This window comes from Mus musculus, chromosome 1, assembly GCF_000001635.26.
Source record: "Mus musculus strain C57BL/6J chromosome 1, GRCm38.p6 C57BL/6J".
Taxonomy (NCBI): Eukaryota; Metazoa; Chordata; class Mammalia; order Rodentia; family Muridae; genus Mus; species Mus musculus.
In genome coordinates this window covers 93,396,855-93,408,856 of record NC_000067.6, presented here as the reverse complement: position 1 = coordinate 93,408,856, position 12,002 = coordinate 93,396,855, and the positions used below count along the sequence as shown (strand labels likewise).

Here is a 12,002-nt window from a genome sequence, read left to right as displayed (position 1 = left end):
CTCTAAGGTCTAGAGTCTGCCCTTTAATGCCCTTGACACTGCTGCTTCCAGGTGGACATTCGCTTCCCACAGAGTGGAGCGCCAGACCCCAATTGCGTCACTGTGACAGGACTCCCAGAGAATGTGGAGGAAGCTATCGACCATATCCTCAACCTAGAAGAGGAATATGTGAGTTCTAAGCAGGCATGGTCTTTGGGGCTGAGGCCCAGCCATAATCCTGTGATGACAGCCAAGTAACCTGTCTGCATCCAAATGTGGGACTGAGCAGGGGGGTCCGGGGGGTGGCCCCTTGGTAGCCAGGAGAAGGCTCCACTGCCTGGCTGTAGGCTGAGCAACACCACCTCCCCTATGATGTTTAGCTGGCAGATGTGGTGGACAGTGAGGCACTGCAAGTTTACATGAAGCCCCCAGCACATGAAGAGTCCAGGGCACCATCCAAAGGCTTTGTGGTGCGAGATGCTCCCTGGACCTCCAACAGCAGTGAGAAGGTCAGATGTCCTGGTTATTCTGTGTGGGTTAAGCTTGTGGGCTAGTGGAGTATGGGATGGAGTTACTTTGGACCACCCTGTGGTAATGCTGTGTTCTCCCTCTCCACAGGCTCCTGATATGAGCAGCTCTGAAGAATTTCCCAGCTTTGGGGCTCAAGTGGCCCCCAAGACCCTCCCTTGGGGCCCCAAACGATAATGATCAAAAAGAAACCTTTCCAGCCTGCTGCCCAAACCCAACCACACAATGGTTTGTCTCAATCTGACCCAGCAGCTGGACCCTCGTAAATTGTTGATGCTCTTTCCCCTCCCCGAGGTCTCGCAGCAAAGCCTGGTGGGCTGGCCTTGTGTGGCTGCTTCTCCAGGCCTGGTCAGCACCCAGCAGGCTCAGGGTCTGCTCCTGATGCTGTGCTCTGGGACAGGCACGCCACTGTGTGAAACACTAAGCAAGGTAATCGAGCATTTCGTGATCACAGACTCCAGCTTCCTGGTCCACCCAGCATGTAGTCAGCACTCTGACCTTCACACCAGAGCTCCACAGCGGCTAGGAGTTGACTTCCTGTGTCATGACCTCAGGAAATAAATTTCCTTGACTTTATAAAAGCCAAAACGTTTGCCCTCTTCCTTTCCCACCTCCCTCCTGCCCACCACCTGTCGCCCAGACCTTCCTCTGTTGAAAGCAGTCAGCTTCCTTTAGCTGTCAAAATCTGCTTAGCACAGGCTTCAGGATAGGAGGAAGGCATGGTATCGGACAGCAAGAGGTCAGATGTCCTGGTGATAGAGTGGGCTGAGAAGTAGAGGGTGGCCTGGGTCCTCAGATAGTGCTGACCGTGCCCACTTTGGGTTCCGAAAGCATCAGGGGCTTCTATTGCAGCTTTAGCCTCATGATCCTATGTATCTTAGAGGCACAGCTGTGTGTATTCCACTTGGGTTCCCTGTGACTATCACAGTGGACTAGGGTGGCTTGAGACTTTGGGGGAAAGGGGAGGTAGAGACTGGCTTTTCTTTTGGTGATGGGGAGGGGGCTCAACCCTAAGTGACAGCTCAGCTTTCCCACGACCTTTAGCCTCTGCCTGCCTTGTTCAGTTGCCTTCTTTCTACCTCAGCCAGTGTGGTAGTACTCTCATGTGGGTTAGTGCCACCCAAGGCTCTTCTTGTGATGTAGACATTTCTGGTGATTCTGGGCTTGCCATTGAGTTGAGGGTGGAGGCCAGTGCTTTCCCTCAGTCCACATGATTCAGGGACTGGGCCAGAGCTGGGTGTTCCTTCCCAGCCAGCCTGACCATGCAGGCTCTGGCAAGCATAACCTGGATGCTTTATGCAGTCCTAAGGAACAGGCTTAAGGGGCAGGTCTCGTCGATAGAGGTGGTCATTTAGGGTGGATTCACAGGGAAGGCAGAATGAAAACAACCCAAAGCAGGGAGCACAGCTATCTGAAGGAGATCTTTTCCTCAGGTACAAGAGGTAATTTTTGGACCACTGGCCTCCAGCTAGCTTGGCTGTAGGCCAACCCTCACCAAGAAAAGTGGTCCCGAGCAGACAAACCCCTGTCAGGCTGTGGAAACTGAGGACAGACCTTTTATCTCCAGGTCATCTGATCAACTAGCAACATGTCCCCTCCCAGATACTTGGGTTACTAGAAAAGCCAACTTGTGGCGATCTCATGGCCTTCCCTGGGAACTGTCACTTCTACTATGATACCTTTCCCCCTCAAGTCTTTGACTCCCCCATTTAATAACTCAGGCTTGGCTACCTGTAGACTCTAATCCTAAGTGGATCCAGAATTGCTTTCCCAAGTCTAACTTCAGTTCCCTTTGGATGGAACCAGTCCCACATGTACCCACTTAGAAGAACGATACTGAGATGGGAAAAGAACATCTACTTTGTTCAGTAGGCTGGCAGCTTAAGCCAGGTGGGTGAGACGGGGAGAGCGCTTCCCTGCCTTTCCCTGGAGCCGTCTCTTCTCCCATCTGCATGAGACTGGGGACACCTTGCTTCCCTCCTTCCCTTCCAGCCCCCTCTTCATCTTCATTGTCATCCTACAACATCCAGTCTCCCCTCACTGAAGGTAAAGTTTAAATTATCACCAGGATTTTGCACATCTCCTTTTATTGCTAAGTGCTGTAGATGTAAGCCCTATCCTAAGCTGTTCAGGGTCTCACTCCTTTTCTCTGATTGTTAATAAGGACTATGAAATTGACTGTACCCAGGTCACCTCTCTGCAGCCTCCAAGATGTTGAGGAGCCTAGGGCAGGGGTGGGAGTGTCTTTTCCTCCTTGTTGAATGTCTTCCATGTCCTATGTTTCCATAGCTACATCCATCCCTTGGCCTTAACTTTGGAATTTGGAGATTATATGCAAACATGTGTAAAGGCTCATGAATATGGATGACACTGGAATTTTATAAATTCTAAAATAAAACCCAAAACCAGATGCAGTGTGATGGGACTCATTTTATTCTGTGTATGCTCTCTCCTGTGCCTGAGTGGTGACAGTGTCCCTGTAGAGCTCCCTAATCCATGTCAGGGTTCCCATCCCTTCCACTGTCTCCATGAGGAATTCTTGCCTGCTCCTACACCTTGGCCCAACCTCACAGTCCAGTCAGTATCTGCCCATAGCTGTTGCTGAGACAGCTCTGTTTGGGGAGCAGCATGGTCTTTACAGACCCTGCAACATTCCTACGACATGCTCCCAGCACCCACGCTGAGGTCGGGTCTGGGGCAGGTCCCTATTGTGAGCTGTGACAAGCTAAGAAGGAAGGGGGTGGAGGGAGATGAGCAAGGATAATTTAGTAGGAAAAGCTACTACACCCCTATGTGATAGAAGATACTGTTAGAGGGACTAGAAGACTGAGAAGGCTGGTACCCAGCATCTCCATCCCAGAATATGCACCCTGCAGCTAGACACACACCTCCAAAATGGCTCAGTCCCAGCAGCCAAGACGATCCTATATTATCATGGATAAGACCCTGTTGTCCAGTAAGAAAGTCACTGGGAGTCTGTGGGTCACTCCTGACTTAGTTGTCCTAGGGGTAAGGCATTCATCAGCACAGGTCACCCTGTGTTGGTTTCAGCAGTGTGTTTACATGAGATTCCTTTAGTCAAAGCAAGTTCTGGTCTCTGTTCTGGCGACTTTGTTATTTTAAAGGTAGAGCCAGTGAAATGGATTTACAGTAAACGTGCTACATACATTAGTTACTTTTCTGTTGCTGTGATTTAAAAAACAGCAACGTGCAGAAGAAAGTTTATTCTGATTTCTGGTTCCAGAGGGTCAAAGCCTAATAGTAGAGACAGCAGAAACAGCCGGACGAAAGCTCACACCCTGAACCTTAAATAATGAAGCACAGAGCACCAATTAGAATGGCTCCTCATTAAAACTTCTGACAGGGTCTGGAGAGGTAGCTCAGAGGTTAAGAGCACTGACTGCTCTTCCAGAGGTCCTGAGTTCAATTCCCAGCAACCACATGGTGACTCACAACCATCTGTAATGGGATCCAGTGTGCTCTTCTGTTGCGTCTGAAGACAGCAACAGTGCATTCACATACATAAATAAATCTTGAAAGAAGGAAAAAAAGAAGAATCTGGTTTTAAGAAACAAAACTGCCAGTAAAGCTGTACCTCCTAAACTTGCCTCCCCAGAATGAAGTTTTCAGATGCCATTTGAGACATGCTAAATGAGACGGTTTCTATCTGAACCACTGCCCTGCCCAAACCTAGGCTGAACTCAGTCCCGGGAGCCCACAGTGAGAGAGCCAGCTCCACGGACTTGTTCCCTGACTCCCACCAATGACCTGTGGCACACATCCCCACGTGTACCTCACATACAGCAATCAGTGTTAAAGAACATGTGGGCCGTGGAGTAAAGGCTTAATTACTCCCTAGCAAATGCAGTCTTTGAACTGGCTAGGTTGCCCAGTGGTCATGTTGAGCTTCAGTATGCAGCCTCAGTCCATGTCAAATGTCAGAGTGAGCACAGCCACATCTGAGGTCAGGAGTTGCCAGAGTTAAGCAGTGGATTGGGGTGGGAGTGGAGGGGGTGGAGCATAATAAGCTGGCTCGGAGAAGCAGTGACTTTCAGACCTTTATTCCAGCATGGTTGAATGGCAGGAGGAAAGGCCCATACATATCCCATCATGAGTGAGTGGCTAAGTTAGGGAATAACTAGCAACTAACCATCAGTTAGCCCAGCTAACAGAAGGCAGGCAACAGGAAAGGCCCACGTTGTACCCAGTTTGAGAAGCAATTGTATCTAAACACCGGGGAGGCGGGGGTGGGGGGATAGACCTACTAGGTATTACAGGAATCTTTTTTCTGTTTGCACTATTAGGGGTAAAACTTCGTTCCACAGCCTTCCCCCTTCAGAGCTTCCTGTGTGCTGAGTTTCTGGCCCGGTACTGGAAGGTACACAGGAGGCAAAGGGGATACTGCAGAGGCCTTTGATCTGTCAGGATAAAGAGGCCATGATAGGAAAGAATTCATAGATAGGCCTTGGGTAGTTAGGTATGAAAGTAAGGGGTACAAGGGGTAAGCAAACTTCCCAGGGCTGTGGCCTGGGCCATGGTATCATGTCTAAGAGCCAGGTGTGCCTGATAATGACCATGTGAGGTAAGGTAGTGGATCTGGAGGGGTGATCTGACCCTATAATACCACAGGAATGCTGCAAGAGGACCGAGCAAAGCCCTGGGAAGGCAGGGACCCCAGCGTTTAACCTTTCAATTGGCAGAAGAGTTATGCCATGGTAGGGGATGGGGGATGGGGACCATATGTCAACTGTGAAGCCACTTCCTCATATCTTAAGATTCAGGAAGGCATCGTATACAGAGGACCCTCAGCCTTTGGTTTAGGGATAGGAACATCGCTAGTGATATTAGGGACAGAATAGGTGAAGCAAAGGAAGAACAAAATACTTTGAGTACAATGGTCAGCAAAACAGCCACAGAAGCAGGGATTTCAGACAGACCTTTTGCCTTGAGAGGGGTGTGGACATCGGGAGGGGAATGAGACACAAGTTATTGGCTCATGGGACTTAGGAATGGCAGTAGGGGATAGCCCCTAAGGCCAGCAGATAACTCTCTAAACACTGCTCCAAATGGGTAGTCCTAAGGAACATGTAGCAGGGGTAGTGACTGAGCACAGGACTGTGGCAGCCAAGGGTCATGGTTATTCTAAACCAAGGGTGGAGATGGTTGAGCTGGGGCCAGGATCATGGTCTCCAAAAGACACACAATAGTGAACTGTCTCCTGACACATCTTCAACAGTCTTCCAGGCAAGTGTGTCAGCCTCCGGTAACCCCTACTGTGACCTCAGAGAAGGAAAGGGAGGTGGTCACCATTCCAAAGAGTCTCCCTTAGGCTGGAAGACCCAGGCTGGGCTCTGAACTTGGAGGTTGGTCATCCTTCACTCCTGTTGCTCCAAGGAGAGCCTGTCTCAAAGCAAGTGAATTGTCAGCTTGACTATGGAAGTAACTGTAAACAGCCCCTCAGTCCTTCACCAGCTTGGTAGACGTGCTGCTAGGACAGACTAGGCAGAAATGAAGGCTCATGCTTTAGTCATGAGACCTGAGTGTGCAGGACAGGGCTGTAAGGCCAACAGGTTGGGCTTGGGTGCTCACCTCGTTCTCAGCCAGTGCTTGTTTAGCTAAATAGTATTCCCGCTTCACCTTGATCTCCACGGATTCTGGGATGTCAGGAACCAAGAGATCCAGAACACGGCCAATGGAGAACACCACATGCTGGGGATAGAAGCCCCACCCCCAACCTCATAAAACAAAAGCCCAAACTAGCCTTCAGGGGACCCAGTAGGCTGCCCAGGTGGGTGGAACTGGAGTTACAGGGCAGGAGAGGAAATGAAAGAGCAGAGACCTGGATCAGAGACCAGCCAGCCCTTCCAAGTTCCCCACAGCACCTTCCAATCTGCAAAGCATTCAATGGCTAGTCCGTGAGCCAGGCACAGAGACCAGCAAGGGAAAGGAAGACACAGATTTGATTTAGATGGAAAACAGAATGGGAGTTCTGTTGGTCATACTGACCCTTGCCATGCCACAGGTTTAGGTTAGGCAAAGCAAGTAGGGGCATCATCACGTTAAGTACAGGGGCCAGCAAGGGGATGGAAGTCACTGGAGGAGCTTTCAGATGCCTTGGATACCTCAAATACGATGACAAAGGCCAGGCGGATGGCCAGGAGAGTCCAGTAAGTCGGAGAATAGTGTCCATCATCATCCCGGAAAGCCCGGTACCTGCAGGAGACACAGGCCTCTGTAGCTCCCTAGGGTTGAGCTGGCAAGTGGGCCATCTAGACTCAGTCTTCCCGTTTCCTCCACTCTGCCTCTTTGGTGCTGAACATACTTGAGAGACCGTGTTGAAAGCCAAACAACAAAAACCTATTTCCCTGGGGGAGTGGGGAGGGCGCGGGTGGAAGGTATGAGTCAATAGAATAAAAGGCAAAACTCACCCTCTGACTCTGGCTCACCTGCAAGTGCGGTTGTGTGCGGAGGTGAAAGTGGGCGGTGCTCGTGCCAGCGTGAAATTGAGGAAGCCATGCAGGTCAGGGGCGTGCGTCCAGCTGTAGTAGACACGTGGCAGGAAGTCGGAGGAGAAGGCCAGCAGGAAGGCCTGTGGGCGCAGGGTCAGAGCGATGTCACCACCGTCACCACCATCACCACCACCACCACCACCACCACCACCACCACCCTCACCCTGCACCCAGCACCACCCAGCAGGCGAGCCGGGCACTCACATTGCTGATGACCGCGAGGTGTGTGAGGCCCGTTAGGATGTGGAACCAGATGCCGATGTCCTGGGCGCGCTCCGCCACTGGGCGCCGATACTCGCACACGAACTTGCGCGCATCTAGGCGGATCTCCACCCAGTTGTTGAGTAGGGCAAAAAGCGGCGCCAGCGGGCAGGCAGCTACGAAGATGGTGACGAATCCAAACTGCAGCACTGCAAAGCAGGAGCTGGTAAAACTCTCAGACCACAGGTGGCAGGAGGTGGGGGGATGGGGGATGGAGAAGGAACTCCCAGCTTGCCCACCAGGGTATCGGGCAGTTCATTTCAATCCATTTCTTCCCCTCATGCTGTATTCAGCGCAAGAGCCACTGACTACCCCCTGGGCTTGGGAGCCTTGGTGGGCACTGCTCTAATCTCCTTGGCCACCCAGTACACCTGAAGTCAGGGACTCTTAATGACAGGAAGGAGAGCAAAACCTGCTTCTGGATTAAAAACTGTTGTCCCCATTTATCCCCAGGATCTTCTATAAAATTTCTAGGGAGTTCCTTGGCCATTGTGCAGGGCGTGAGGATACATACTATCACCCTGGAAGCTGCCCTACCTTTTTTTATCCACAGAGTGAGTCTGCAACAGTTACTGGTTATGCTTTTGGTTGCTGGGTTCTGCTGAGACACTGCTAAGTTATGACTGTGCCAGATCTCCCTGTGTTAGTCAGACAAAACCCTGCCCTCAAAACTATCTCATCCTTCAAGCCCTGAGTATGGGCCACCACTTTGGCTGGCGATTTAACTGAAGAAACCACTGGAGAAAATCCAGGCTGGCATGGCCCAGGTGTGCCTGCCCTCACAACCTGGAGAGCCTTGCTTGGCCCTGTCCCTGGACTTGATTTCCCTAATGCACAGCCTCAGCTCCCAAGCCTCCCCAAGTCTTCCCACCCACCCTGGCTCGGTTGCCACCCCATCTCTTCTCAGGATATCTGCAAGCCTAACTCACACCCACATACACCCCCAATGGCACATTGCATTTCAGGGTAGGCCAGGGCCAGAGTGGCTGCAATGGCAGATCTCACCCATTTCAAGGTATTCGTGAAACAGCCCCTCACAAGGCAGCAACTCATAGTCGGCCTCCCAAGGTGCTGGGTGGGTCCCCGTGCCAGCCTTCTTGCCCCTGGAGAACTTCTGCCAGCAGCCTTTCAGCTTTCTGCAGATAGAAAGTGGGGGGAAATGGCATGGCCGCTCCATCTAGCTAACACTTAAGCTAGTCTGAGAGAACGTGCACCTTGGATGCTCTTGTTCTCTGGGGCCAGGTTGGGCAGGGCAAGGGGCTGTAGTTGTTACAGGTCAAAACCCTCCAAGGCTGGGCTGGAGAGATGGCTCAGCAGTTAAGAGCACTGACTACTCTTCCAGATGGACCTGAGTTTAATTCCCAGCAACCACATGGTGGCTCACAACCATCTGTAATCGGATCCACCGCCATCTTCTGGTGTATCTGAAGACAGCAACAGTGTACTCACATAAATAAAATAAATAAATCTTTTTTTAAAAAAAATCCTCCAAGGCCCTGGCCCCCCTCTGTGGAACATGATACAGTTTGCTCTTCTGATTCCCTGATGTGTCTTCCAAAAAGTCAACCCAGCTCCCTGGGACCTTTAGGGGATGGAACCAAACCAAAGCTAGAAAGGAGCTAGTGAGGGTAACAGCCGAGTCCCCAGAAAGCAGAGGCCATGAGGCCAGATGTATTGGTTTTATGATACTGGGACCACATAGGTGGGATGGCTACATCACACCTGGGAGGTGTGTGTCAGTCCTGAGTGTCTGTGGTGTGGTCAGAGGTCGTGAGATATCATGCACAGATCAAGTGTGTCTGTCGCTTATCAGACTGTATGGCGACACAGGTATCTGCTAGACACTCAGCTACACCTTCTACTTCCTGGGCCCACAGATTGTCAGAGAAGTCTGGAGGCCTCCAGAGAGGGACTGCTATGGTTGTCATGTCATTGTCGATGCTGCCTTCTGAGGATGGTAGTGGACATCTCAGTTAGTATAGCTTCCAGGTGGGACACTAGCCCCAGGCAGGCCCTTTGGAGGACTCCAGCCTATAAGAGGGGGTGGGGCACAGTTCCAGCTAGTGGGACAGAGATGGGGAGCTGGTCCCTATCAAGGGAATCTAAAACAGGCACGAGTCTAGGGGTCAAGCCTGAGGACCAAGGCTTACCTTCTCGTGCTGGTAGGGAATACATGCTGGCCTATGTGGCCTTCCTTCACTGAACAGTACAGTGGCAGTGCTGGTGACAGGCTCTCCAATACCCCAGACACAGCAACAAATGAGATAGGCTGTTGTAGACCTCTTCTGTATGACAGAAGTCCCGAGGTTTGACACATCCTGCCTCCCCTTTACTCTCTGAGCATTCTGAGGAAACCTTGGTCCCTAGAAGGTATCCGGGCAGAGTAGGTTGACTCACGGGACAAGAACCTCCTGCACGTTATTGATGATCTGCTTGCCCACCATGATGACCAGGAGCTCCTGTGCCAGCTCACTGAGGCAGCCTCCAGCTGGACACTGCAGTGACATAAGTGCTGGTTAGCTGACGGGGGAGGGGGGACCAGGGACACACTCACATAGCTTTCTCTTTGCTCCAAAGATGGCATCTCTGCCCTCACATCTTCATAGGACATGCCTGGACTACCTTGAGGATTGCAGAGATCAGCCCTTCCCACATCACTTCACTCATGTATGGGAACAACCACTGGCTGGCTGTAGACTGTAGCCATAGGCTTCAGGAAAGACCCAAGATGTGGGGTCCGTGAAGAGGCAGAGCCAGGGAGTTTCTGGGTATATGTGCCATGCAGGGGAAGCTCCGCCACACTGTGGGATATCATCCTCACCAGATAGAAAACCATGAGGACCTAGCCTGTGGTGAGGGCTTCGATCCAGCCATTCTCTAAGCCACAGAGTCCTGAATAATTCCAACACAAGAGCAAGTAGTCACCCTTTTCTCGCCTAAGCAGTCTCAGTTGGGTATCTCACCAAGAGCTAAGAACTAGCTAATATGGCAGCACAGCAGCCACCACTCCTGAGGAAGAGGCCAGGTTGCAGTATTCCCTGGCTCTCCAGAACCCCACAGTTCCTTCCCCTCCGTGCAAGGTGGACAGCTTCCCTTCGGGAGGTGAGCCATCTTGCAGGAAGATGAAGTAATGGGCCCAGGCCCTGGGAAGATTGCTGCTCTCCCTCCTCCTCATAAAAGAGAAGGCTCTTCCAGACCTGATACTCCGTGATGGCTGCTAGACCCCATGCTCTCCAAGGTCAGCTCCACAACGAACTGCTCCAGATGTCCCTGCCACACTCCCTGTACCTCTGATTAATCCTGCTTAGCCCTCAGCAAGGCCAGAAGTGTAGAGACAATTCTTGGGGGGTCTGGGCAACATAATAGGGTTCACTCCTTACTCCTTCTTTGTATTTATGCCTTGGTGTCTTAAAGCTCTGTCACCTCCTGGGGAACCCACATGCCATCTTCTGCAAAAGCCTCCTGAGAAGCCAGGCTCTCCCAATCCCTGGGTCCCAAGGACAAGCAGAGCACACTAGGCTTGGTGGAAGAGAGCAGCCATGGAAGGACCCCAGACCACGAGGCTGTGGGGCACCGACCTCAGTGTCCTCACAGCAGGGACCTTGACAGTGCTCACAAAGGGCGTCCTAAGGGCTCAGATGCCTCTTGATTGTGCATTGGGTTAAAGGAGAGAAGGGCTACACCCCCATGGTGTGAGCAAGTGGCTCTGAATCAGGACCTGGGGCCAAGGAGGTCAAGAGTGCTGGAGTCCTGGGAAGCAGCTATAGGTATTGTCACTGGCTTGGACAATGGTGAAAGGTGAGCAGGAAGAATGGCAGCAAAATCAGGCCTCCGTGAGTCTGGAGGTAGCCCTGCCCCCATTTTCTGTCTGGGTGTATCCCCAACACACTCACCTCCTCATTTCGGATTCCAAACAAGGTGTGGTAGTTGCCCGGGTATCCCACAAACCTGCCAGGATCCAAGGTGTGAGTCTGTGAAGGACTGGGTTCTGGTTGTCTCCTCCCTCTTTCCCACCCCTGAGGTCTGGCCTGGGAGCCACACAGACTTGACCCTTGTCCCCTCTGAGCCCAGTGGTAGTCAGTCTTTCTCAGGGCTTTTGCCCTAGCCACCCGCTGCTGAGCATACCAGGCAGTTGTGGGGCAAAGCATAGCTGCAGGGGAGGGGAGACATGTTGGGAGGGTGATCACCTACCTGCCCTTGAAGAAGGCGATATACACGGGCGAGGCGTAGAAATTCACAAACTGGAAGATGAACACCTTGAGGGTGAAGGCATCCTCAAACTCGGTCTGTGTCCGGTGCATCTCTGTGCATTTGGGGCTTTCACTCAGTCCCCAGGGATGTTGGCCAGTGTACAGTGCACTGCCCCCTTCCCCGTGAGACTGCCCCACCATCCGGAGCGAGGAGGAAGCCATGTTGTCCAGATATTTTAAAGAAATTCATTAAAGGAGAGGGTCAACATACAGCAGTCCTAAACTTCTAATCTCAAACTTATCTGAAAGCACGAACGTTGATCAGAGTGGAGGTAAATCCTGTCTGCTTGACTAGCCTGGAAGATGTCTGGGATATTATCAAAGCGCAACCACTGGTCTGTCCATGAGGGTGTTTCCAGAGAGTAGCTCTAGAGGGCTCTGGTCTTATCAATGGATCAATTTCTCTGGGTTAATCGTATGCTGATAATACTGGCAGTTGGTGAAAGGTAGGGCCTTCCTGGAGAAGCAGGTGTCC

General features: G+C 51.7%; 2 protein-coding genes across 14 annotated transcripts in view; one reads left to right on the top strand and one right to left on the bottom strand.

Moving 5' to 3' along the window:
* Positions 1-2,917, top strand: part of Hdlbp (high density lipoprotein (HDL) binding protein) — a 72,978-nt gene extending 70,061 nt beyond the window's left edge. For all 6 annotated transcript variants that reach the window (NM_133808.5, NM_001357556.1, XM_030242016.1 and 3 more), the window contains 3 exons: positions 52-168; positions 360-488; positions 598-2,917. In NM_133808.5, coding sequence (NP_598569.1) covers positions 52-168; positions 360-488; positions 598-684 — 333 coding nt within the window. In that variant the 3' untranslated portion in view covers positions 685-2,917. The remainder of the gene's footprint in view (positions 1-51; positions 169-359; positions 489-597) is intronic.
* A 1,635-nt stretch (positions 2,918-4,552) lies between these two features.
* Ano7 (anoctamin 7) overlaps positions 4,553-12,002 on the bottom strand; it is a 30,509-nt gene continuing 23,059 nt past the window's right edge. For 6 of the 8 annotated variants that reach the window (XM_006529733.2, XM_006529736.2, XM_006529734.2 and 3 more), the window contains 9 exons: positions 11,469-11,580; positions 11,171-11,225; positions 9,675-9,772; positions 8,283-8,413; positions 7,221-7,426; positions 6,954-7,096; positions 6,630-6,720; positions 6,097-6,216; positions 4,553-5,907 (listed from right to left, as the gene is read on the bottom strand). In XM_006529733.2, the coding sequence (XP_006529796.1) occupies positions 5,833-5,907; positions 6,097-6,216; positions 6,630-6,720; positions 6,954-7,096; positions 7,221-7,426; positions 8,283-8,413; positions 9,675-9,772; positions 11,171-11,225; positions 11,469-11,580 (1,031 nt within the window). In that variant the 3' untranslated portion in view covers positions 4,553-5,832. The remainder of the gene's footprint in view (positions 5,908-6,096; positions 6,217-6,629; positions 6,721-6,953; positions 7,097-7,220; positions 7,427-8,282; positions 8,414-9,674; positions 9,773-11,170; positions 11,226-11,468; positions 11,581-12,002) is intronic. The other 2 variants (NM_001271884.1, XR_003956191.1) reach the window with 2 other exon arrangements.